This window comes from Enhydra lutris, unplaced genomic scaffold (assembly GCF_002288905.1).
Source record: "Enhydra lutris kenyoni isolate GAN:26980312 unplaced genomic scaffold, ASM228890v2 scaffoldscaffold19, whole genome shotgun sequence".
Classification (NCBI taxonomy): domain Eukaryota; kingdom Metazoa; phylum Chordata; class Mammalia; order Carnivora; family Mustelidae; genus Enhydra; species Enhydra lutris.
Genome location: NW_019154103.1, coordinates 15,252,942 through 15,279,032, shown reverse-complemented (window position 1 = coordinate 15,279,032; position 26,091 = coordinate 15,252,942). Strand labels below are relative to the sequence as shown.

The 26,091-nt window shown below is 35.5% G+C and overlaps 1 protein-coding gene across 1 annotated transcript in view; it reads right to left on the bottom strand.

The window, feature by feature from the left end:
- Nucleotides 1-26,091, bottom strand: part of LOC111148290 (adhesion G protein-coupled receptor V1) — a 507,584-nt gene that overhangs the window by 464,268 nt on the left and 17,225 nt on the right. Inside the window, exons 10-20 of the mRNA XM_022504771.1 lie at nt 21,283-21,459; nt 18,895-19,118; nt 14,574-14,700; nt 14,280-14,465; nt 13,343-13,523; nt 12,457-12,620; nt 11,031-11,154; nt 8,522-8,788; nt 3,453-3,579; nt 2,453-2,670; nt 1,090-1,833 (exon numbers count right to left, since the gene is read on the bottom strand). Of these exons, the coding sequence (XP_022360479.1) occupies nt 1,090-1,833; nt 2,453-2,670; nt 3,453-3,579; nt 8,522-8,788; nt 11,031-11,154; nt 12,457-12,620; nt 13,343-13,523; nt 14,280-14,465; nt 14,574-14,700; nt 18,895-19,118; nt 21,283-21,459 (2,539 nt within the window). The remainder of the gene's footprint in view (nt 1-1,089; nt 1,834-2,452; nt 2,671-3,452; nt 3,580-8,521; nt 8,789-11,030; nt 11,155-12,456; nt 12,621-13,342; nt 13,524-14,279; nt 14,466-14,573; nt 14,701-18,894; nt 19,119-21,282; nt 21,460-26,091) is intronic.

The window sequence follows — 26,091 nt, the reverse complement described above, 5'->3', positions numbered from 1 at the left end:
AACAAAACCAAAAGACAACTGACAGAATGGGAGAAGATATTTGCAAATGACATATCAGATAAAGGGCTAGTGTCCAAAATCTATAAAGAACTTAGCAAACTCAACACCCAAAGAACAAATAATCCAATCAAGAAATGGGCAGAAGACATGAACAGACATTTCTGCAAAGAAGACATACAGATGGCCAACAGACACATGAAAAAGTGCTCCACATCACTCGGCATCAGGGAAATACAAATCAAAACCACAATGAGATATCACCTCACACCAGTCAGAATGGCTAAAATTAACAAATCAGGAAATGACAGAGGCTGGAAAAGATGCGGAGAAAGGGGAACCCTCCTATACTGTTGGTGGGAATGCAAGCTGGTGCAACCACTCTGGAAAACAGCATGGAGGTTCCTCAAAATGTTGAAAATAGAACCACCCTATGACCCAGCAATTGCACTACTGGGTATTTACCCTAAAGATACAAACGTAGTGATCCGAAGGGGCACGTGCACCTGAATGTTTATAGCAGCAATGTCTACAATAGCCAAACTATGGAAAGAACCTAGATGTCCATCCACAGATGAATGGATAAAGAAGAGGTGGTATATATACACAATGGAATACTATGCAGCCATCAAAAGAAATGAAATCTTGCTATTTGCGACGATGTGGATGGAACTAGAGGGTATCATGCTTAGCGAAATAAGTCAATCGGAGAAAGACAACTATCATATCATATGATCTCCCTGATATGAGGAAGTGAAGATGCAACATGGGGGGTTAAGGGGGTAGGAGAAGAATAAATGAAACAAGATGGGATTGGGAGGGAGACAAACCATAAGTGACTCTTAATCTCACAAAACATACTGAGGGTTGCTTGGGGGAAGGGGGTCAGGAGAGGGTGGTGGGGTTATGGACATTGGGGAGAGTATGTGCTATGGTGAGTGTTGTGAAGTGTGTAAACCTGGCGATTCACAGACCTGTACCCCTGGGGATAAAAATATATTATATGTTTATAAAAAATTAAAAATTTAAAAAAAAAATCAAAATTTTTCAAGATCCAAAATTCAGAATCCTATTTATAAAGATGACACTCACCATCAGTAATGGCTTCTCCTTTCAGACTCTTGATTCCTCTGGGCATTGTATTTCCATCAAGGTAGAATTCAATTATACCATCATCCAGGATAATTAGAAGATGAAGCCAAACATTTTCTTCTAAATACCTTGTGACTGTTGTCTTGGCAATATATGTAGCATTGGAACCCAAAGTTTTGTAATGAAGAGAAAGTGTCAAATGGGATTCGTTTGTTTGAACTTTTACCCCATAGTAGATGTTTCCATTACCATCATCCTTTGCTATAACAAATCCATTTGTATTGGCATTGGGCATTACCCAAGCTGAAAAGGTAAAGTTGGCAATTGAGTTGTTCCTGGAAGGATGGTATTTTGGATTAACAGTTCCAAATGCACCCTCTAGTCCACTGAAGTACAAAGCATCTGTTCCACTGTGGCGACGCCGCATGTGTGGCTGTAAATGTACAGTGCTGGGGAAAATTCCAACCAGCAAAAAATCTACCATTGGAGGCAAACCATCAGTGAAGTCACCGGACAGTATTTCCCAGCCTACTCGTACGTCACCAAACACACCCTGCTGCCTCAAAATGGTAAAGTTGGTAATATAAGACATATCATCTTCTGAGAGTACATCTTCTGCAACTTCTCTCTCTAAGCACTCTGAATCCAAGATGAACACTCCAAAAGGATCATCATTGAATGGAATCATTACTGTCACCTGGAGGTTGGTTCCTGCTAGTTGGCCCCCAGGACCTGGGGATCCACCTGTAATAAGATGATTTATAATGAATAAGAAGTCAGAATTCGAAGTACTTTATAATATAAGGGGAAGACAAAAGGAATCTGATGAGCAAACTTCTGGTTAAATAATATATTCATTGATCAATGGAACAATTGTGTCACCATATGATTTTCATCATATTTTCAGGCATATTTTGGTTCAGAATAATTTCATTAATAATCAAGTCTGAAAAGAGAATATTAACTAGGGAGTTTTAATTCCTGTGCTGAAAACCAAAAGTGATGGGAAAATGGATTGTTTAAATTGTTTAAATGGTACAAAGACCAAGCTTTAAGCTTCATGAATGTGTACTTCCTAACTTCCATTAATATTTTATTGGAGATACTCTACTTGGTGTGAAAAAAATCTGTTTACAAGTTTGAAGATGAATGTAAGTCTCCATCTATAAGATCTAACCAAGCTAAGACCTCAAAATGAATGTTAAAAATAACACTTCTGTCAAAAGGGTGTTTTTAGCATTTTAAATTGAATAATCAAGATACACTTACTTCATTAATTGCATTTTCTATACAGCTCTAATTATTTACTTATGAAACATTAAACTTCAGTAGTGAAATAAAAAAAGATGGAAAAACACAACACCTGATATGTTTACAAGCTTTAAAATATAAAATTCATTGAATTCAGGAATTTTATCTGGAAAAGCATGGAGAATTATTGGTTCGGCTTCTTCTCCATCCATAAAGTTAACAATCCCTGAAGTTTCATAGAACTCTTGTCCAGGCTGCAAAGCAGAATTATTCTGAAACAGCTGCCAAGCCACAGAGACATTGCCAAAGTGTCCTCGATGCCTCAAAATCCTACATAACAAAGAAAATTAATTTTTATGAAAAATGTATAAGTAGTGAATTTTACTCTAATGATATACCTTTCAGTGTTATCTCAGAAATATTCTTTTTCTGTTTATTGTCTTTAATATAAACCAGTCAGCCAGTCCTTACTGAGTAACCATGATGAATCTCATGGTAAGAGAAAGAGGCAGAACTTTAAATAACAAAGAGAAGCAGTCTTAAAAGTCATAGTCTTCAAGTCCAAACGGAGGGATAAATTCCAAACCCAAATGAAAAATATTTAGATGAAAACTGGCAAAAGCAAAGGAGAAGACCTCAGATAGCTGGAGTCTCTCCATCCTGACAGATGACAGAATTTGGGATGAGGAGAGTGGGTATGATAATTTCCCTTTACCCCCTAAAGTCGTTCTTTTTTTTTTTTTTTAAGAGTTTATTTATTTGAAAGAGAGTGAGAAAGAACGCAAACAGGGTGAAGGGAAGAGAAAGAAGCAGACTGCCCCCTGAACAGGGAACCCAATGATGAGGGACTTAATCCCAGGACCCTGGGATCATGATCCAAGCTGAAGGCAGATGTCCAACCAACTGAGCCATCCAGGTACTCTTGAAGTATTTTTTTTTTTAAACAAGTGGCAACAACATAAAGTTTACCGTTCATTTGCACTACCAGCTTTGAAATTACTCCATTTTTAACTAATTTCAAATTTTTGAAATAGTAGCAATATTTCAAATTTGTGCATACTAAAGGTTTTATTTTATCCGATTTTGAATTTACCTTATGCAAATACACTTACCAAAATGCATTAGTCTTTCCTTCTTCTACTGCTTTGTCAATGGGCTCCAAAGAAAAAATGCCATTTGGGTCATCATTAGCTTCAATTATCACTGTAGCTATTCCATATTGATATACCACTGTGTCACCTAAATTAAAAAGTCAAAACAACAAGGGAGTAGTTAAGATGCTGTTAAATTCATATTTTAAATTAAGAAGTTTTATAATGAAGTTCAAATTTCAGCAAGCATTTCCTCACCGAAGGTCATAAATAAGAGAGAGATGCCTAAACAAGTTTAACGTGACTTGTCTTTGTGGAAGTGTTTAATTACAGAAGACATACTTCATTGAAAAACACACATGATACTTTCTCATGGGCCGCTTGGGTGGCTCAGGGGGTTAAAGCCTCTGCCTTCGGCTCAGGTCATGGTCCCAGGGTCCTGGGATCGAGCCCCGCATTGGGCTCTCTGCTCGGCAGGGAGCCTGCTTCCCCCTCTCTCTCTCTGCCTGCCTCTCTGCCTACTTGTGATCTCTGTCCATCAAATAAATAAATAAAATCTTTAAAAAAAAAAAAGAAAAACACACATAATACTTTCCCTCGCAATAGGAATATTGCTTCAACAGTTTAATTAGAAATCAAAAACATAGTTTTATCTAATTCCAAAGTTTTGAGGTAGACTGATTTCATAAAAATAATAAAAGGATCATCCCATAACATAAAAAAAACTCCAGTTCATATTAATTGGAATGATGGGCTTGAGCATTTGCCTTTAGATCTATGTCTTCAGGCAATAGTTTGATCCTGTCATACACAGAACAAAGCAATCTTTATGGTGCTGAAATTGATTCCTCCACTTGAATTCCGTCCAGAGTGTGTCATTCCTGTTACTACCAAGACATCAGTTCTCTTCTCATCAGTTCCCTGAGGTCCAAAGCTCTTCCTATTTGCTTCTCCTGCTCCCTATGCAAGCAAAATTCCTCCTCACTTTTTCTCAACACTTGTTAGTCCTCAGGACCAGTTCAAGCAACCTATCTCTCAGGAATTCTTCCTTGAATTCCAAAGTTAAGGTAAGAACATCTCCACTGTGTTCCTGTAGCACTTCCCACTTTGTCAGTCTATCATAACGATTATCACATTAATTTAGTAACACACACACACAAACATGCACACACACATACACATTTTACTCTAAGATCCATGAACAAACCTTACTTAATTCTATGCCCTAGCAGAGTAGAGTTCCGTAACTGGTACACAAAATTTATTTATGAATGTTAGCTGAACTGAAAGAAAGAAAACTTTCAAAATCAGAAGAAGGCAACACTAAAACTAAAATTACAAAATCAGAAATTACATGTAGCAAACCAGCACATTAAAAATAATTTATATAGGGCGCCTGGGTGGCTCAGTTGGTTAGGCGACTGCCTTCAGCTCAGGTCATGATCCTGGAGTCTCGGGATCGAGTCCCGCATCAGGCTCCCAGCTCCACGGGGAGTCTGCTTCTCCCTCTGACCTTCTCCTCGCTCGTGCTCTCTCTCACTGTCTCTCTCTCCTCTCAAATAAATAAATAAAATGTTTAAAATAATAATAATAATAATAATTTATATAAATATACAACTGTACTCAAACTTACTTGATAATTAGCCAATGGAAAGAGGAGAAAAAAATAAATAAAATCTTTTTTAAAAAAGAGAGATGGAAAAAACAAAAAATAATAAATCATTGTATAGAAAATGCTGACAATATAAAGTAATAGAAAACTAAAAATAATCATAAAATTGAAGAAAAACAAAAATAACAAAATCTAATTTTGTCAGGGTTCTGCTATCATGTGCATTTGTCATGCAACATGTCACAGGTGGTACTAAAAACTCATTCTGTCTCTCCACAGGGAAAACGGACAATATTTAACAAGGCTCTGAGGATGGCCACATCCTTTGATCCAATAATTCAATCTAGGATATATACCATGAACACTAACTATCAGGCACAGATACCCACTGCCAGCACAAGGTCATGCTGGGGATGCTGCCTGTCCAGCCCTCCCGCCATTGATCCCCTCAGGCCCTCGATGTTATGACATCATGAATGAGGAGAGGAAAGTGGAAGATAAAGAACACAGAAGGGATGTAAAAGCACAAATTATGTCATCCAACTCTTCATAGCTAAAGTCATTAGATTCTCAGATGCCGCCACATATGGAAAAATACTGAAGACAAATGCAGTGGCAGTATACTTCAGTCCAGCCATCCAATAACACCTCTCTCTCCATCCCTCTCTCTTCCAATACCAATTACATAGTTCCCCAATGATGCATTTTGCAAAATAAATGCCAACCCTCTCCTTGCACAGTGATTTCCCATTCTCTTTATAAGAGGTTTCAATGTTCCAATCCACTACTTTAATCATAATGACATTTTGTTTCTGATAAGAGTTTGAACCCAGTGACATTTCAACCTCAGAGATGTTTGGGACACAATAATTTTCCCCAGAATGACACCAAAGTAATAAATGGAATCAAGAACTTATTCCTACAGTAAATGATATTAAAACAATGGCATTTCTTCATCTACTTTCTATACATGACAGCAAAATTTTCTGCTTTTCACTTTTATATCACCAAAATTATTTTGACCTGTAGTAATTAATTTCATTTAAATTTTAGGACAATGATTGAATTCACCAAAATGTTTTTTGTCTACATAAGGCCTAATTTGTGGGTTTTTCTGAAACTGCTAAATTTCTTTTGTGGACATTATGCTACAAAGTTAAATTGTTCCTCATAAGATGGTAAGATGATCCTTTTTAAAATTTTCTTACTAAGTCATGTGAAAAATGAGAAAGAGAGAAAGGAAATAGATAAAACCAAAGAGAGATAAAGATAGAGAAAATGGTGGAGAAATGCAGCACAAACAAAAATTAAGTGATCTTTTTCTTTTCATTTTCCTCTTTCGGAATATTTCAGTCCAGAAGCTACAAGGTAAAGCATAGACAGGCATTCACTGTAAGGGTGGACAGTTGCGGCATGACAGTGACCCAGCACAAGGAGGGATAAGGAGAGCATCTCCACAGGAGAAAACCTTACTGTTGGATGTTGGAGTCTGAGTGCAATAGGAAGGCATCCACATGGGGGTGGAGAGATCCTCCTAGAGCAGGAAGCCAGAACCCTTGTGGGGTAAGAAAGGCAATCTCATTGTGGAAGGAGGGTAAAAGAAGCCATGGGAGTAGGTCCAGGGGACTCAATCAAAGAAGTAAGTATATTAAAAGTAAAGAGGGCTGAATTTCACACTCTTCAAGAAGGGAGGGATAAATATGGAAAGAAAGAAAACTACAACAAACCCTGTGACAATAGGAAGAAATGGAAACACTGTTGCGAACTCATGGTTTTCAATATATAGTTGGATATAGAACTGCAGACATAAAGTGTAGGTGTATGTATATGGAAATACATACCTACATAAAAATGTTCCCAATGTACACTAGAAGGGCCTAGAAGGAGCATAACTCAGTAACAATAAGCTTACCTAGTGCCCAGATTCTGGTTTCTAAATAACATCTTCACTAAAAGGAACCAGGGCTTCTTGGAAAAATGACTAATTTCAGGGTTGTGACAGGAAAAGTATGAGTTTGGAACGCTTACTGTGCCAGGAAATAAGAAAATGTTCACATAATAGGGACCTGTCAAAAAGACAAAAACATCCCCTCAAACAGGCTGCCACTAGCCAAATCTGGGAAAATTTGACCACCAGAACAAAAAATAATAGTGAAATATAACCCACTGCATTAAACAGAAATCATGAGTCCATACTGATAAAGGGTGAAAGTCTGAGGAGTTACATGGTATTTGCATAATCCATCTTCCCCACAAAATATTTATTAGTTTCAAAGAAAAAAGTACAAGAGAGAAGCCTGGCAATCACCACCTAAATTGTGGTCAAAGTAAACACTGCAGTAATGGGACAAAACAATATCATGTGTCAACTGTAGAGATGGGAAGAACAAAGAATCAATTCTATGAAAACCTGAAACTAATAATAACGGGGAAATATCAAAGAGACCTAAAATGGAAGATGTTCTACAAAATAACTAGCCTGTAATTTCTGTATTATAAAGGTTTATATATTATATATTATAAAATATATATTATGTATTCATATATATGTGTATTATGTAATCATATGTATGTATGTATTATATAACCATATAAATATGTATTATAAAATTTCTGTATTATAAAGGAAAGACTGGGGAACACTCCAAACTGAAGAGATTAGAGACATGACAACTAAATTCAATGCATGATTTTACTAGAAAGGACATTATTGGGACAGCTGGAGAAATCTGAAGGGTATCTCAAGCAATGACTATGTTAATGTTATCTTCCTGATACTAATGATTATACTGTGGTTATGTAAGAGAACATCTTTGTAGGAAAAATGTACTAATGTATTCAGAGGTGATGGGGTATTCTGTCTTCAACTTATTCTCAAAGTGTTCAGAAGAAAATAGCTCTTTGTACACTTAAACGAATAAATATAAAAACAAGCTAAAACCTCTCCAATTTGCTAAAAGTCGGGTCAAAATATTCTAGGACCCAACTACTGAGGTCCAAACATCCTGCTTCATTTATAGTACAAAGAAGAAGAAAGAGCCCATCTTTTCCCCCCTGCAAATTATCATTCATTATGGCTATGGCTCCAGAGAATTACCAAACAGCGATCTACAGAATGTGGCTTCCCAGCCAGTATGACTGGTGCCACACTAGAAGATCAAGGGCTTACAGAATACTGATGCCCTAAGACCTAGGATTACTAAACAAGGCTCAGGGTAGCTTTAGCTAGAAGATTTCTATTCCTTACATGTTATCATACTTTTCTCCTTGTGCTACATTGTGGAAAAAGATTGAAAAAAATGCCACAGAGTATACCAGGTACATGAAGATTCAACACATACATTCTTCACTCTTTCCCTCAAGAAAGCAATAAAATATGCAATTCTGCTCTCAGTCATCGATGACAGTTAAACAATTAATGTCATCTTGATAAAAGCACTAAAACAAGAGGTCTGCCATAAAAATATAATTGATTTACCTGTTGAATTAAAGAGGATAATATAAAAGGGCTCATCTGTTTCTGGGATATCATCTTCATTAATGAATACAGATATCCCCTGCATTCGACTTCCAACTGCAAAAACAAGGGCTTCTCCTTTTTCAATGGGAACAAAGTCTCCATCTCTTGCAGTAGCCTTCCCATCCATGGTAGCATACTGGACGGTGCAGGCGGCATCAACAGATCCATTTCTGAGAACTGTGAAGTTAGCAATCTCACCTTCCCGAACTCTCACCACACGGGGTTCTGAAATATTGATGAAGAAAAGAAGGAACATGTGAGCTTTTCTGATCCCATCTATATATTTTCACATCACTTCATGTTTCTCCCTGCCCATACAACAAATACCCTCCATTGTGTCTTTGCTTAAAGATTCAGCTCTGGTGCCAACTCCTCCATGAAGGCTTCTCTGATGACTTCTAGTCATTAAGCTTCCCCTTGCCTTAATTCATCCATAAGCCACTGTCTTCAACTTCCAAGTTGTCAGTAAATTAGTTGCTATCTGAAATCCTCAGTCTACTGTTTCATATACCTCATTTCCAAATCTAGATTGTAACTTCCTTGAGAATAAGCCCTGATACCTTATATTTTATTTTTGCTACAGCAGTTAGAATGCTGAGCACTGGACTAATTCATTATATACATGTTAACTGGAGGTTGAAAATATGAAGCAATAAAATTCACGATCTTTAAAAGATTCCTGCAATTGTAAATTGAACAGCTTGCAAAAAAGGGCTTAATAAAGCATTAGACACTGGAGCACCTGGTCGCTCAGTCAGCTGAGCATCTGCCCTCAGCTCAGGTCGTGATCCCAGGGTCCTGGAACCATGCCCTCATTGGGATCCCTGTTTGGTGGGGAGCCTGCTCTCCACTGCTTGTGTCACTCTCTCTTTCTCTCTGTGTCACATAAATAAACAAAGTCTTCCAAAAGAAAAAAAAAAAAAGGGAAGGAATTAGATACCAATTAAGCTCACAAATAAAACTAAAAACTGTCACCTATAGAGAACAAACTAAAGGTTAGAGGGGAAGTGGGGAGTGGGGATGGGTGAAATAGGTTACAGTATTTTTTTTTAATATTTTATTTATTTATTTGACAGACAGAGATCACAAGTAGGCAGAGAGGCAGGCAGAGAGAGAGGAGAAAGCAGGCTCCCCACCGAGCAGAGAGCCCGATGCGGGGCTCGATCCCAAGACCCTGGGATCATGACCTGAGCCGAAGGCAGAGGCTTTAACTCACTGAGCCACCCAGGCGCCCCGGTTACAGTATTAAGAAGTGCACCAGGTGATGTACGGAAGTAATGAATCACTAAATTGTACACCTGAAACTAATATAACACTGTATGTTAACTATACTTGAATTATAAAATAAAAACTAAGAAATGTCTTAGGTGGCAAAAGAGAGTTCTAAGGAAAGAATTAAAATGCAGGAATAGGGAAGCCTTAATTTACATGTCCAGTAAAGATGAGGTTTTAAGTAAGTGAGCATCCATTAGGTATAATACCCAGACCATGAACTGGCTACACCATGAACAGGAAGAAATTTCATGGAAGAATATCCTTTCTTGCACAAACACAAATGAAATACCTTCGAATTTGAAGGCAGAAGAAGAACAAAGCTAATAAAACAGTAGTTATTTTTTTTATTTTCTTTTTCCTTCACGAGACCTTTAAAAATGTTTCTTGGGGTGCCTGGGTGGCTCAGTGGGTTGAGCCATTGCCTTCGGCTCAGGTCATGATCCCAGAGTCCTGGGATCGAGTCCCACATCGGGCTCTTTGCTTAGCGGGGAGCCTGCTTCCCCCTCTCTCTGCCTGCATCTCTGCCTACTTGTGATCTTTCTGTCAAATAAATAAATAAAATCTTTAAATAATATATATATTTTTTGGGGCACCTGGGTGGCTCAGTGGGTTAAAGCCTCTGCCTTCAGCCCGGATCATGATCTCAGGGTCCTAGGATCAAGCCCCACATTGGGCTCTCTGCTCAGCGGGAAGCCTGCTTCCTCCTCTCTCTCTGCCTGCCTCTCTGCCTACTTGTGGTCTCTGTCTGTCAAATAAATAAATAAATAAATAAACAAATAAAAATCTTTAAAAAATAATATATATATATTTCTTTTTTTTTTTAAGATTTTATTTATTTATTTGACAGACAGAGATCATAAGTAGGCAGAGAGGCAGGCAGAGAGAGAGGGGGAAGCAGGCTCCCCGCTGAGCAGAGAGCCCAATGCGGGGCTCGATCCCAGAACCCTGAGACCACGACCTAAGCCGAAGGCAGAGGCTCAACCCACTGAGCCACCCAGGCGTCCCAGTATATATATATTTCTTAAAACATCAAATGGATTGAATAACGATCCTCCAAACAAATCATGAAATCATATTCAAACAAGTTTCCATTGTGCTGTATTGAAAATGTTCAATTATAAAAGTTACTGAAAACATATATATCTACTATTTAAAAAGATGTAAGCTCACTCAAAAAAGATAGCAACATCACCTGCAAAATAAATGGGGTCATCATTTCTTCTAATCCTCAGAGTTGCAGTTGTTTTATTTCCTATTTTAGCTCCTCCAGTGGCATTAAGTAGAGTAATGGTAAATTCTTCCATTTCCTCTGGAATCTTTTGGAAAATATGACACGTGTTTTAAATTAGGTGATTTGTATAAATAATTGCATTATATATTCCTAAATTATTTTTATCTTTTTAAAAAAAAGCTCTATTAATGACAGGACTAAAGTCCATCACCATTTCTGATTCAAGTAGGACTCAGACCCAAAAAAACATTCTAATGTGCATGTCATCCAAAAAGTCACTTCTTTCTGACTCATAAAATGTGATAAAAAAAAAAAAAAAGATATTTTGCCTACAAAAGCAAAAAATATAAATACTACATAGGTCACATTATTTCTGTAAGAAGATGGGATATATGTTATTTACAAGAAAAAAACAGAAAAGTGAATTTTTAACCCATTTAGAACAGAGCTCATAAAAGTAACAAAAGCTGAGCTAGCTCTCAAAGGCCTCTTACAAACCTCACTGAAGCTTCACCCATAAAGACCTCATTCCCGGGGCACCTGGGTGGCTCAGTGGGTTAAAGCCTCTGCCTTTGGCTCGGGTCGTGGTCCCAGGGTCCTGGGATTGAGCCCCACATCGGGCTCTCTGCTCCGCGGGGAGCCTGCTTCCTCCTCTCTCTCTCTCTCTCTCTCTGCCTGCCTCTCTGCCTGCTTGTGATCTCTGTCTGTCAAATAAATAAAAAAAATCTTTAAAAAAAAAAAAAAAAAAAAGACCTCATTCCCATGTCCTACCAAGATGAGATTCTCCACCATCTCTGAGCCTATATAAATCTCTAGTTGGACACTATTTCTCTTTCATTCCACCATGTAAGCTAGTGTTCTCCATATCCTAAAATAGAAGACTGTTGGAATTTTATATCTCAAGGAACAAGCCCAAGGGAAAGAAGACAGGCTTCTGGGATCATTTAAACACAGCTCTGCTCAGAAAGGTCCACTCCCATTGTTCCTAAGTTCTTTCTCTTCATTACCAATAAAATGACCACCGCCCTGGGTCCATGATCCATCTGATGACTGTCCTGATTCTGAGAATGCACCAATAGGATATTTGGTAGATGTTACCCTTGGCTTCAAATGGCCAAAGTACAAGCTGAGAACTTAACCTCACTTTGAATCCCTGATATTTAACATCTATGCAGTGTCACTGGCAACTGTAAGTTCTAAGAGTTGAAGATGCCTTCAGGGAAACCAAAAATATTTCTCTCTTGGCTTCTATTTAGACATTATCATACCTGCATTCTTTATCACATATTTTCATGACAAAATATATTGCCAGATATCTAATTATTAAATGAAAAATAATTATTAAGCAATGACAACAAATAAAGAGAGTTACATATGCAACACTTACCTCATCTGGAAGAGAGTAAATGGTGATGTTTTTTGAAAATTCCTGATCTCCAAAGAAAACAGTCCCTTGGACAGGAAATACATCTTGCGTAAAGTCTGGACTAACCACCCATGATACACTAACATCATCAAAGGTGCCTCGATTTCTTATTACGTCATAAACAGCTGTGAAATACAAATGTGTATAATATATATGAATATATATTTAACAATTCTAAAATGATGAGTAAAGAAACTGCTCAAAAAACAAAAGTAAAAGTAAGAACTCTTTTTAATAAAAGTCAATCATTTGCTTAGATAGCCTCAAGTTATGTTTATAAATGTAGTAACCTAGTCTTCTTTCTTCAGGTATAAAATTTATAAAATAAATGGACTTGATCTTTTCTATCACAGTTTGAGGTTTTAAAAATCATTCTGCACAGGGAACAGAATGGGGATTAATTAGGTGGACCTATGACACAAGTTCTACAAGGATATGTGCTAAAAGCTTCTAGAAGAAGTTGCGTACTCAAAAGTAATTTTCTCACCTGACAGACATTGCTCTAAAAATAAGGTCCTTCTCATTTCAGGGCACTGCAATAGCTCCCTACCAGTAATTCTCAGTTTTAAAGTCTTTCCTATTTGACTCGCCTCAGTGTTTGACTTCTACCACATATGGTTAATTGAAATCAAAATATAACTGAAATCATCAGTTATCATCACAATACTGATGTAAGAAATAAAAACAGCAATTCTAAATATGATTTTTAAAATATTTATAGCTGTACTATATGTAATTTTTAAGGCAGATGGACAACTAAAAACTATTCACTAAAGAAATAAACTAAAAAATGACTAACTTCCTCTTCAGTAAACAGTACTAGAATATAAAAAGCAGAATAAATTACCACTATAGGTATCGTCTCCTTTACTTTCATTTATCATAACAATTAGATCATCAGAGACAAATTCTATAATCCCATGAGGATCATCATTTTTTAGAATCGTTATGTTGACAACCGTAGCACTTCCCAACTTGCTTTCCCGTTCACCATGGCTGCTGAGGACCACCCAATAGTGTTCATCCAACTAAAATGAACATGTCAAATTAGGAAAAATATAAAGTTGAAATTTTAAAGCAAATAAAAATGTATCTATTCAAGAATATTAATACTGTTTTCCAGAAACATCCCACTGACAGAAAAAGACAAAAGAGCTGATATTATTCCTAAAAAAATTGTCTAACATTCTCCTACCAATTAAGTGAGACATCAGATATGAAAGTATACATTATCCAAAAAGGGAAAAGATAAAATCATAATGCTATACTAACATAGTAAGAAGACTGGACCTTACCACTGATGATCTAGCCATTTAAGTTAATAAGAGTAAATAAAGTAAAATTAATTTAAAAACTACTTATGTATTGGTGTGCAAACACAATGGAACAATATGTGGTTCCATTAATATAAAACTTAAATTTATTTATTTTTAAAAGTGATTTAACAGAAAAACTTCAGTTCAAACCCACATCATTAAAAGTTCAAATAGGTGACATAAAACAAAACATAAACAAAGCTTAAAGAAGATGAAGACTGATCACAATCGTTTCATATCATTTGGTATTTCTTTATGTAGGACAAATGTACATAATTTAAAGTTGCATGAATCTCACTTTGTTTTTCAAGCTTTTTTTTTCTTTTGCAAATGTAAGGACTTCTCAAGCCTTTCTTGTTCACTTCTTCTCCTGTATCTTCTTATCAATGTTTAAGATATTTATATTCATAATATACTAGACACTACCAGCTTTCCACAAAAGCACATGAAAAAAATAAAAACCTGTACCTCTGGTATTCCATCCAATCTTGTTAACAACGTGATTACAATCTCCCATTCCCCAGGTTTAAATTCTAGCACCCCTGTGTTTCCATAGAACTCATTGCTATCTCTCGGCTCTACTCGGTAGTGTAGAAACTGCTTCACCAGAGCTCCCCTGGATCGGGTGATGTGGAGCTCTACAGATTCCCCTTCCTTAAAAAACAACAACAACAAAAAAAAATCCATGGAAGTTCAAACTCTTCAAGATTGTTTTTCTGAGGTTGTAAGTACAAAATAGACTAAAGTTTCTTTCATACTTACTTTTATAACATAGGGTCCTCTGGACGTAGGAGAAAATTCAAAAATTCCCCCAGGATCATCATTTTCCAAAATAATTAGGTCACAGCTAGTATATCCAGATTTTAGCACTTGATTTTCCACATTGACCCTGGAGAAGTCAGAAGGAAAAAAAGGAACATGCTACCTATAATCTTCATACTGAATTTTGCAGCCTTATTTACAATATTTACAACACTTCCAGATAATCAATATGAAGGTTATTAGGAGTTGAAATTTAAAACTGAATTTAAGTGTATTAAAATTATATAAGATCAAAATACTTTTTACTCATAATATTTATGGAAGAACTTTTATTTCTGAATTCATTACATTTTTCATATTTGGCTGAAATCAAATATTGCCTAAGTACACCAAAAATATTGTCTAAGTATACCATAAAATAAGTAATCAAAGGCTATAAATGTATTTTTATAAAGAAAAAAATCTACAGATTTGTTTACAGTTTTATGAAAATTTAATTTGTAACATGTAGTTAGAAAATACATTTAAATAAAATTGCTTTAACTTTATATGCACTTGAATTTTTAAAATTTTTTAAATTTTTTAATTTTTAAAAAATCTAATGACATAAGATTATACTAACTAAATAAAAATTGGATAACTGCACAGACTAAAACAAGCCACACTGATCAAACATAAACGAAGTTATGATTAGATTTTAGAAATATTTTTGACCTTTCATATAATTCTATTCACCTCACTTTTAACTTCCTTTTTTGTTATTATAAAAGAAAATATAGAACATATGCCCAAAAAAACATGGAATAGAATGGGTCTGAGATTCATGACTTGAGCAATTTCTACACATCTCTCAAAAGAAAATATTTAAAGAAGATTTTTTTATATTTCTGGTTTTTATGGCTGGTGTATAATTAGAATGATCAAAGAGACTGGGACGCAGGGCTCTGGGAGTTTAAAAGCCTGCATACTCTTTGAGAATTCTCAGACCTGCGGTCTGCTCTAAACCTTCCCAAATGTCACTTTCTGTTGAACCAAAAAGTACTCAAGATCAGACCTCAAAATTACAATGAAGCCACAATCAATATGTGGAAAACATAGCTCACTTCCTATGTAGTAGAAAATCAGAATTTTCATTCTTCCCTAGCTTTTGGAAATCTGACAACCAACACCTAGCATACTCGTGACCGCAGAAGAGACAGCCCAAATAATAGGACAGTTATTTGTTACATTGTTAATCCAGTCATGTGATTTTCACAGTGAATATACCCGTATTTCATACATGCTCCCCTTACCATTAGAAAATGAAACGACACACAAAGCATGCGCAGGCATCAAGCAAAACTTCTCAAGACCTGCGGTCATGCAGAACCACAGCCTTGTCTAAAACAATGGCTTGAAAAGCAAAAAGGTTGAACAACCAAAACCAAGGCATTGTTTTGTACACTTACCCAAAATACACGACAAACCTTTCAGTTTCTACCCTGTCAACACAGAAAGAAGTGTGGGAGGGGGAAAAGGAGACAGAGACACCATTTGCCAAAATCTCACTTAATACTGCTAGAAATTTGAACGACAGAGGAAAAATAAAGCTAAAGAAAGCTTTCCCTTTTTTTCCCCCACAAGCCAGTAATGTTCACTTTATGGAAATTCTGCACACTGGCTTCTCTGCTATTGACAAATGCTAGCAAGAGGTTCAGCAGTTCCCACTTAGGGAAGATGACCCCATGGACAGCCAGCATGTCAACACCCACAGAAGACATTCCTTTCCAGGCCTGCTCCAAGGCGCTGAGGTTTGCCAAACACTGTGCATGCTCACAGGCCACAGCAGCTGAGCAAATCTCATTCAGCTTCACTTATAATTACTTAGTAGCTTTAGTGAGGTTTTAAAAAAAAAAAACAAAAATCTTCATCCTCAGACCGAAACCCAGTTATTCTTTGAAAAAATAAAAAACTCTAGAAGCAAAGAAATACATACCTTTCATCAATTGCATAGAAATAATATTAAGAAGCCATAAGATAGCATTTTTATCTTTTAACTCTGACAAATATTATTTAAATAGAACTTTGTATCAGGAAATCTAAATACTTTTCCAAATCCCCAGTGTAATGCATTTTCAAACAGTCTTGAAAAATACATGTCAACTTGCACAACCCCAGGGCTTCATTTGTAAGGTTAAATGACACTATTTATAAATATGGGGTTATACACAATATATATGAAAATTTTTCTGAAATACACAGTCAAAGTGAAATTTTTTCTGATTTGGGGAAAACTAAACAGTAAAATATTTTTAACTGGTATGATACTGGAAGCATTACAAACTGTTTAACTCCAGAGCAACTTTTATCTGTACTAAATATAGAGAATTGCCATTTGAATTTGACTTTAGAGAAAGTATATAAGGTACCACAAAAAAATCGCTTCTCGGCCTTTTGGCTAAGATCAAGTGTAAGGTACCACAATAAAGTGTTATTTCTGTTGTATTATTATATCATAACATTGTAATAACACTTACTACCATTCATTCTTTCATTTTAGTTTTGTTAAAAATTTGTAAAATCGAGATGAGGTTTAGATAAAACATGTGATTTTTAATTTTAGATGTTATTCTCACATTTATTTAATTAAATATATCTTAGAACACTCAAACGTTATTGGCTCATTCTTACTCATGTACAATTTAGATAATATAAGTAAACACTATTGCTAATTGAATTAAAATATTTTAATATAAAATTAAATGAATTTCCTATATTTGAAAAGAGAATAACCATTAATTTCTGAAATACTCTAGCCCATGATTTGTATTTCCTTGTGTACTGTTTTTGTCCATAGGAGAGAGAGAAATGAACACTTAAAAATTATATTTAAAGGTTTATATGAGCAAGTTAAAAAATGACTTTTTTGGAAGAATACAAAAAGTATTCATCATAAAACTTTCAAAGGTGAAAATTAAATCATTCTTTAAACACTTAGCCAAAGCAGAAACTCAGCTAAGAGTTTTTATAAATTGCTAGATCTTGGGTTAATAAATGCCATTCATTTTTTTTTCTTTTTTTTAAAGACTGCTCATTGATTTAATGAGTACTCAAACCTTAAAAAAAAAAAAAAAAAGGTAATTCTCAGTTTTCATTTACATTTCACTGATTTTTTAAAGTAATTTGAAATACCTTTCCTTAAGATTTAATGTGAAATACATATTAAAAGCATAAGTCATTAAAATCAGACATTTAGACAGCGTGTCTTTTTACATTTTTTATTTTTTTAAATTTGTTTGTGTGCTTTGTTTTACTTTTTATGTAAAAAAGGGAGTAAACAGAATTCACTTATGAAAACAAATAAAATATACAGCAGACACTTGGTAGATTTGTTCCCTACATTCTATATTTTTCTTTGACATAAAAATAAGATGTTTACACAAAATACTTACAAAGAAAAACCTAATGGTAAAATATAGATAGGATCAGGGGTTCCATAAAATAATACACTATTTCAGTCCTGATTAATATAGTATAAGATAATGCTAATTGAATTTATATGTGATTTTTATTGTTTATAAAATATGAATTTTGCAAAGCACTCCAGTCTCACTAACCTTCTCAAATATGTATCAACATTAATATAGATAAGCTTGGCTTTGATTTTTTTTTTTTTTTAAACTAACTGACTTCAGTTAAACACAGAACTTTTTTTCACTTTTGGAGGTTTTCTGTATTACTGAAAAAAAAAAAAAATCTCTCTGAGACTGTAGTATTTTCCTAATATAAATTTTCCACTGAGAAATGTTAAGTAAATCCTTATTATTAATGAAAAAAAGCCTTAAATTTGTATTTTTGATTCTCTGTAATGTGTGTATTATTTAGTGTTCAAATTCTATGTTAAAAAGAGAATTTCATTATATTAAGATTAACGCTTTCTTTTTACTCATTCAAAAAAGCTCTAATCCCCTCCCCTGCTGAAAATGAAGCAGACACAGCTGTTTGTTTAACCTAACATTTTTGATTTATTGCTGCCTAGTTTTTTAATATAGCAACTTATTAGCTATGCTTATGTTATATCTGATATCCTCCAAAAATTCTCTGTGCAATGTTTCCTCATAATGAATAGCAGGGTAAAAATTCACTATGTCACAATACACACAGTCTAACCAGAACCATCAACAACAACAAAAAAGTCAGAATCCCAGCAAAATGTCATCTACTCAGTTTTTTCTCTTTACTTCATATGGAGGAAAGAATTAAAACAAAAAACAAAATTATTTCAGAGAACTCGAACATATATAAATGTTACTAAATAAACATAAGCTAAATGGGTTATTACCTGTCTAGAGAAAGTGTTACTGTCTCATTCATTTCCGGTGTGTCATCAGCTTTGACTGTAATGTTGATTGTTGTATCACTTTGCCCAGATAAAAACACAACAGAGCCATTAAAGGGACCTATATCATCCAGGGTCACTGCTTTTGAATTAAAGCCAGAGGGCTTCAAACTCCAATAGACAGTAGCCTGGCCATCAGTTCCATCCCGATGTAAGGGAATGTATACCTTATTTCAAAAAAAAAGGAACAATTTCTTCTGAAATATATGCTAACAAATTATGTAAGCTTTTCAGTTAGTGCATGGCCATGTTATTATATGAATGTATGTATTCTGCATAGAGAGGCCAACTATTAAATAACAATAAAATATAACTGAAAATATCTTCTTTTTATAAAGCATAAAAATAATTTTAGATATAACTTTTTATTAGTTTTTGCTAATCACATTTATCTGCAAAACTGCTCCCACTCAAAAATATCCCTAACCTGTATTTTGTCTTAATAAAAGGATATTTTAAAAGCCAAAGAACAGTGAAAAAAACCACAGAACATATTGGTTAAATACGAAATTTTCATCAAAGTTTCTCCCCAAAAAAAAGAAATAATGTAATATCACAATATAAACTGAAAGATAAAGTTTTGTAATTAAAACTAGAAAATTATGAAAAATTCATCTTAAAGTTATGGAGGCAAAAATAAGAAAATAATAATATAAATAAGAACAAGAAATGTTTCTAGCCAATATGATACATGTGATAGAAATAAACTGAGATACTCAAATAGTTCTGGGTGACCTTGGGCAAGTTACTTAACCTCTCTGACCTCAATTTCCTCTAGTGAAATGAAGCTAGGACTTCCCCATTTTGCAAGTTTGTGGAGAGGATTAGAATGCCTCTCCATTAAATGAGCTAAATAAATGGCAGCTTTATAATAATTCTGAAACAAATTATTTTTGGTAGTTTTACTTAAGTGCAGTACATTTCAAATACAGAAAATAGAAGGATCATTGTAGATAATGATAAAGTTTTTTTCAAATAAAGAATATAAATGAAAACTTAATGGTAGATACATTATTCTTTTTAAGTCCCTAAAAAACTACCTTCCTTGTTCTTTGCTTTTTAACACAACCCATTTTGAAAAATGGAAGATATTTTCCTCACTAACCATTCTGCTAATCTGACTATCAACTGTCTGGGCTGGAGGCTAGTAAGCAAAATAAGATACTTAAGAAAGACAAAAAAAATTAAGAGTCACCCTGAGGGAGTGGGTGTGGCCTGGGCTGTGGATGGGACAGAGAGAAAGAGAACTGAGGGATATTTCCACACTTTCTGTTTCCCAGAGGGGAAGAATGCAAGTTTACAGAGCCCAAAATTTTCCCTCAAAACTAATTTCCCTCAAGGGAAAAATATGAAATGGTAAATTGACAGCAGATAATGAATAAAAGAAATCCACTCTCTAAATGTTTTTAGTTTTTAAGTTTTTAGAAGGAAACAGTATATTAAAAAAAATACAAAAATCAGAACCATCTTGAACAATGAGATACTCTGCCAATTTCCAGAATCAAATATACAAGCAAAGGAAGTCACGGATACCATATTCCGACATAAGACTTTGATAACAAAAACAATTCTCCCCTTTTCCGATCTGAACCCAAACCTACTTTAAATCAAATCTAAGTTAGGAGAGTCTTAGAGAAGGTTTCGGGGATAGACCGTGACTCAGATAATGGTAAAGCTGAAAGAGTCATCCCTAGATAAATGGCTGGAAAATTCAATCAGGGTTGGGGGCACATAGGGGTGATATGTTTATGAGTGTGCTTTTGTGTGTGTGTGTGTGTGTGTGTGTGTGTGTGTGTGTGTGCGCGCCCACAAAAATTTACCCATATATAAAAAATGTCTCAGATCTGGCATTCCACAACTTTCCCACCACCAAGTGGAATGGCGATCCAAGTGGATCCCTTCTGCCGCCAAGCACAGAACCCAAGGCAGCCACCCTAGTCCTGCCCAAAGCAAGCATGAGTAACACTGATAAATACAATAGGTCAGGGATACCTGCAATACATGTGACTTGGTCAATAAAAAAAGAAAAATTATGTTTAGCTATCACTCTGGCAAATGTCATAGCACTATCTAAAAACATCTACATCAAAACACCCAATTCTGGCCATGAGCAATTAATTCTAATTTTATTCTAACAAATATGGCAAAAGATGATGGGAAAATCACATATTCATTAGTTACTTATATCAAATGACACACTGAAGACTTGCTGTAAATGGTGAAGCTTTTCAAGGTCTGTTAAGTCTGTATGTTAACTCTACAAAAAAGGAAAACTGTCTATGCCTTATCTCAGACTCATTAGGGCTCATCAATAAGAAAAAGCTTACTTACCACTTCAGCAGCAGAATCTTCTGGTTCGTGTAAAATGATTGGAAGATTGCTAAGGAAGCCAATTTCTCCATTTGCAATGTCTGGAGTAACCACTAAAGAAATATTTTGGATTTTCCCAAATCTAGGACTTACAGGTGGGATTGGGGGAATTATGTTCACCAACTCCACAGTTTCCAACTATAATAAACAAACACAAAAAAAAATTTAAAAGAAGAGAAATTTTTAATTAAAAAAATCTTAATAGCATGGGACAACAAAATAAATAAGTAAAGATCACAAACTTGGCAACTTCATCTCCTCTTTCAGTCACCATCCTACTTCAATCTCCTACACTGGCTTCTTGAGTTTTTTGTTTTTTCTCTTGTTATTATTCCCCAGCGTTCTTTCTAAGCCCTTTATCTTACAATATCATACCCTCTCCCTAATAATATCTCGATCTCTCCTGTGAATTCCAAATCTTTCTAACAACTGTCCCTGGACATCACATAAATGTCACACAGACAGACACCTTACAGTTAGAATATCCAAAATAGAAATAACTACCTCCATGTTCCCTCACGACCAACATCACCAGCACTACCAACTGCTTTTCCTCCTTAACACCTGTACCCAACTATCTTGACCCTAAAGGCAAACTGAGAGTTGACCTACGTCTCATTCCTCTCTTCCACTGACCCACACTTCCAATCAATCACCCCCTCCCCTTCTATGCCAGAGAAAACTCACTATCAGAAGATCGTTCAACACTCCAAATGTAACCTAACATGTCTCTCTGTTTAAAGAAAAACAGCATATGTATATCACACAGTATCCCCGCGCCTAATGAACATGACCTAATGAACATTACTCTAGTTACACTAGAGTAACTTCCACAGTATTCTCATCTAGAATAGCCTCCCTTCATCATCTCACAAGTCCAAAATGCGCCCACTCTTAAAGACCGGTTAAATCTCCCCCTTTCGTGAAGGTTTCCTAGTATCTGCAGCCCCTTCTATTCTCTTTCTGAACTTCTACAACTGCCCTCCCTAAACTTAGAACTTTATTATAAATTTCACATGTTGCTTGCCTATCATCATTTTGTAAATTCCAGACTTTTACTTCCTAACATAGCCCTTGTGAGTCTGTGTTCTCTTCCTCAGCATTTCACCAGGCCATGACACAGACCCAAAACTGCAGCTGAAACACAGTAAATGCCTGTCAACTCATCCTTCTAACACAAAAGGAGCTCTATAGGAATCCTGGTATATCACAAACCTTCAACATCTTAATATTCTAACTTTCCAAAATTCACCTGATCAATCCATACCGTGTTCACGTGAGGAATACAGGAATAAATAATCATTACAGGACTGCAAAAACAATAAAGATTTTAAGCTGAAAAGCAATTCTGAACTTAGTAACACATTATGGATCTCCCACTCTTTAGAGCCCTCTGATAGGCTTTGTAATGTGGAAACAATGCCAATAAGTTACTACCAGAAGAGACTTGTGATTTAAATTGATTTTCCACAAACAGACAGGAGTAGTTCCGATCCCACACACAATGTCACATTTTATGATAAATGATATATATGTTAAAGACAAAAGCAAATGCCCTTTTAAAATGTCACACATTTTGCTTTATGAATTGATAAAGAAGATGTGGTATATATATATATATATATTTAATGGAATACTATGCAGCTATCAAAAAACCCAAAATCTTGCCATTTGCAACAACATGGATGGAACTAGAGGGTATTATGCTAAGCAAAATAAGTCAATCAGAGAAAGACAACTATCACATGATCTCTCTAATATGAGGAATTTGAGAGGCAGGGCAGAGGGTCATGGGGGAAAGGGAGGGAAAAATGAAACAAGATGGGACTGGGGAGGGAGACAAACCATAAGACTCTTAAGTTTCAGGAAACAAACTGAGGGTTGCTGGAGGGAAGGAGGGTGGGAGGGATAGTATGGTGACTGGGTGATGGACATTGGGGAGGGTATGTGCTATGATGAGTGCTGTGAATTGTGTAAGAGGGATGAATCACAGACCTATACCCCTGAAACAAATAATACATTAAACGTTAATTTAAAAAAAAAAGAATCACCTACAGGAGGGCTGCCTGGGTGGCTCAGTTGGTTAAGAGTCTGACTCCTGATTTCATTTCAGGTCATGATCTCAGGTTTGTGAGGTTGAGACCTGTGTCGGGCTCCGTGCTGGATATGAAACCTGACTAAGATTCTCTCTGTCTTGCCCCCTTTCCCTTCCCCCCCTTTCTAAAAATATATAAATATTTTTAGTTTTTTTTTTTAATCTAAAAGTCACATACAGGAGAAAGATACAAAAAAAAAAAAACCCTCTATATTTTGGTAGTCATTTGGTTAAAGAAAAAAAAAGAAATTAGACTGACACATTTTGTCAAAAATGGTATGTAGTAAAATAAAATGTGTAATTCCTTAGTATGCTGCATTTACTTTATAAAATAAATAAAATGTAAAGATAAATAGTAAAAACCACATATCTGTCATTCTTTCTAAAGAAAAGAAATAGATATACATGTAAATTTCTACTTATCTTTAAAAATATTACAAAGAATAAACAAATAAAATGTACATATTATATGTATAGATAATATATATATTTAATTTATATCTATACTTAATGCATATATAAAATATATATAAATATAAGGTATACATTGTTTGGAGGCAAAGATGTTTCCAAAATACTTGGTCATGCGTGAGTAAGCATGTGTCTGTGAATGAACACTCTCATTCCCATACATTCACCAAGAGCTAAACTGATAATACTATTCAAAACATCAGGATATTTTTACTCCAAATACTCCAAAACTTTGGAGTTTTTACTCCAAAACTTTCTAAAAAGAAAGGAGGAAAATAAGTAAGTCATATCTCACATTTATCAAAAAATCTAATTCTAAGTACAGGATTTTTGAAAAATACAAAGAAAGAAGATACAGAATGCTATGAAATGAACGGATCAAAAGGAAAATGCTAATTTTCCATGGCTTATTTCCTAGTCTCTAAGCCTTTTTGTCTGGGTTCCTTAAGCATCTGCTAAATCAAACTGCCCCATTCATAGAGTCGTTCTTTGCTTTCAGACAGTTTGCAACTGGGACAGCACATTAGCAAACCCCAAGCCTGCCAAAAGTTGTATCTCAGACTAATGTATTTAGCTGAGAGGGTTAGTGAAGAATGAGGAGCTCATGTCTCAGATTCTCCTTTCTTCAATTTCATTCAACTTTCCATGCAGAATCTGATGCCTCCTATTCTTGAGTTGCTCATCCATTATGTACTATACAAACTACATAACCTTCTAATTTCAACCAGCCTTCCAGAACCTACAGCTGTTTTGAACCTCAAGGAATTGTGTTGGTGACTAATAGTGTCTTTTTTTTTTTTCTAAATTGTTAAATTAACTGTCTGCACTCTAAGTTTTTATAACTGTTTTTATAACTGAATACAGAGAGCTAAAAAGAATTGAGTCTGGAATTAGTGGTGCAAACAGATTTCTAAACCGGCATCACCAAAATTCAGACACTATACACTTCTTCAAGTTTTCCCTGACTTTTCAAGTAGCATCAAGAATAAATTCTGCCATGATCATATACAGTGCTGAAAATAGCTCGGATAATATCTGATCCATAGATGGTCCTCAATAAACTTTTGTTGACAAAGAGATTCTCTACAGCTACTTGGATAGATGTACTAGATATTTTCAAAAGAGTAAAAGCTTGATAGAAAGGTTACTAATATTGGCACAGATATAAGTGGTCTGTATCCACAGTAAAAACTGGTCCTGAGGCAGCATGAGAAAAGAAATCAGAGAGCCAAAATGGGAACAGAAAAGTTCTCCAAAACTCAAAATCAACAATTAAATTCATCTCATATCACAAGAATGCCAGGATGCCTAGGCCTCCATGAAAGTAAAAGCAACTGTGTAAAATCTTTGCTTTATTTCACTTGGGTTCATAATTTGGTTCTCTTGTGCCCTATGCAAGACTGGAGACACACAGAAGGGAGAACTGAAAACTGACATACCTTAAATGTATGTTATGATTTTAAATATTTGTGCTCCCCCGGAATTCACACATTGAAAACCTAATCCCCTGGGTAATGGCACATGGAGATAACTGGGTCATGAGGCTAGACCCCCATGATGCAACTGATGCCCTTATATGACGCCAAAGAGATTGTTTCCTGTCTCTCTCCACTATGGGAGGACACGGCAATAAGACATCAGTCTGCAAACCAGGAAGAGAGCTCTCAAGACAGCTCTCAGCAGACACTCTTCATGCCAGCACCCTGATCTCGGACTTCCCAGCCTCCAGCACTATGAGAAATAAAGGTCTGTTGTTCAAGCCACCAGCCTATGGTATTCTTTTTAGCAACCTGAACCAAGACAATGTATATCAATGACATTGCTCTGAATCCAGAGGACGAGGACAGCAGAAAAGGCAAAGAACAGCGCTGATACCAAAAATAAAAACAAAAACTCCATCAAATTCTGAAACTCCTCGTAACAAGTTATTTTCTCCCAGGGACTCTTGAAAACTGCTAAGTTTGGGAAATGCTGCCCTCAGTGCAAACTGGTGAAATTAGTTATGCACTTTCATGTATCATTAGGTCCAATCTTAAAACACCGTGACCTCTTTTTTATAAGGCCAAATGTACACCTTTTCAAAAAAATTTCTAAATATATCTTCACATGTGTTCCGATAGCAGCATTCTAGTCCCTTTAATTTCTTGCTCAACATGGCCAGGGCCAGGGACTCCACCACATGCTCAATCCCACTTCACAGATGC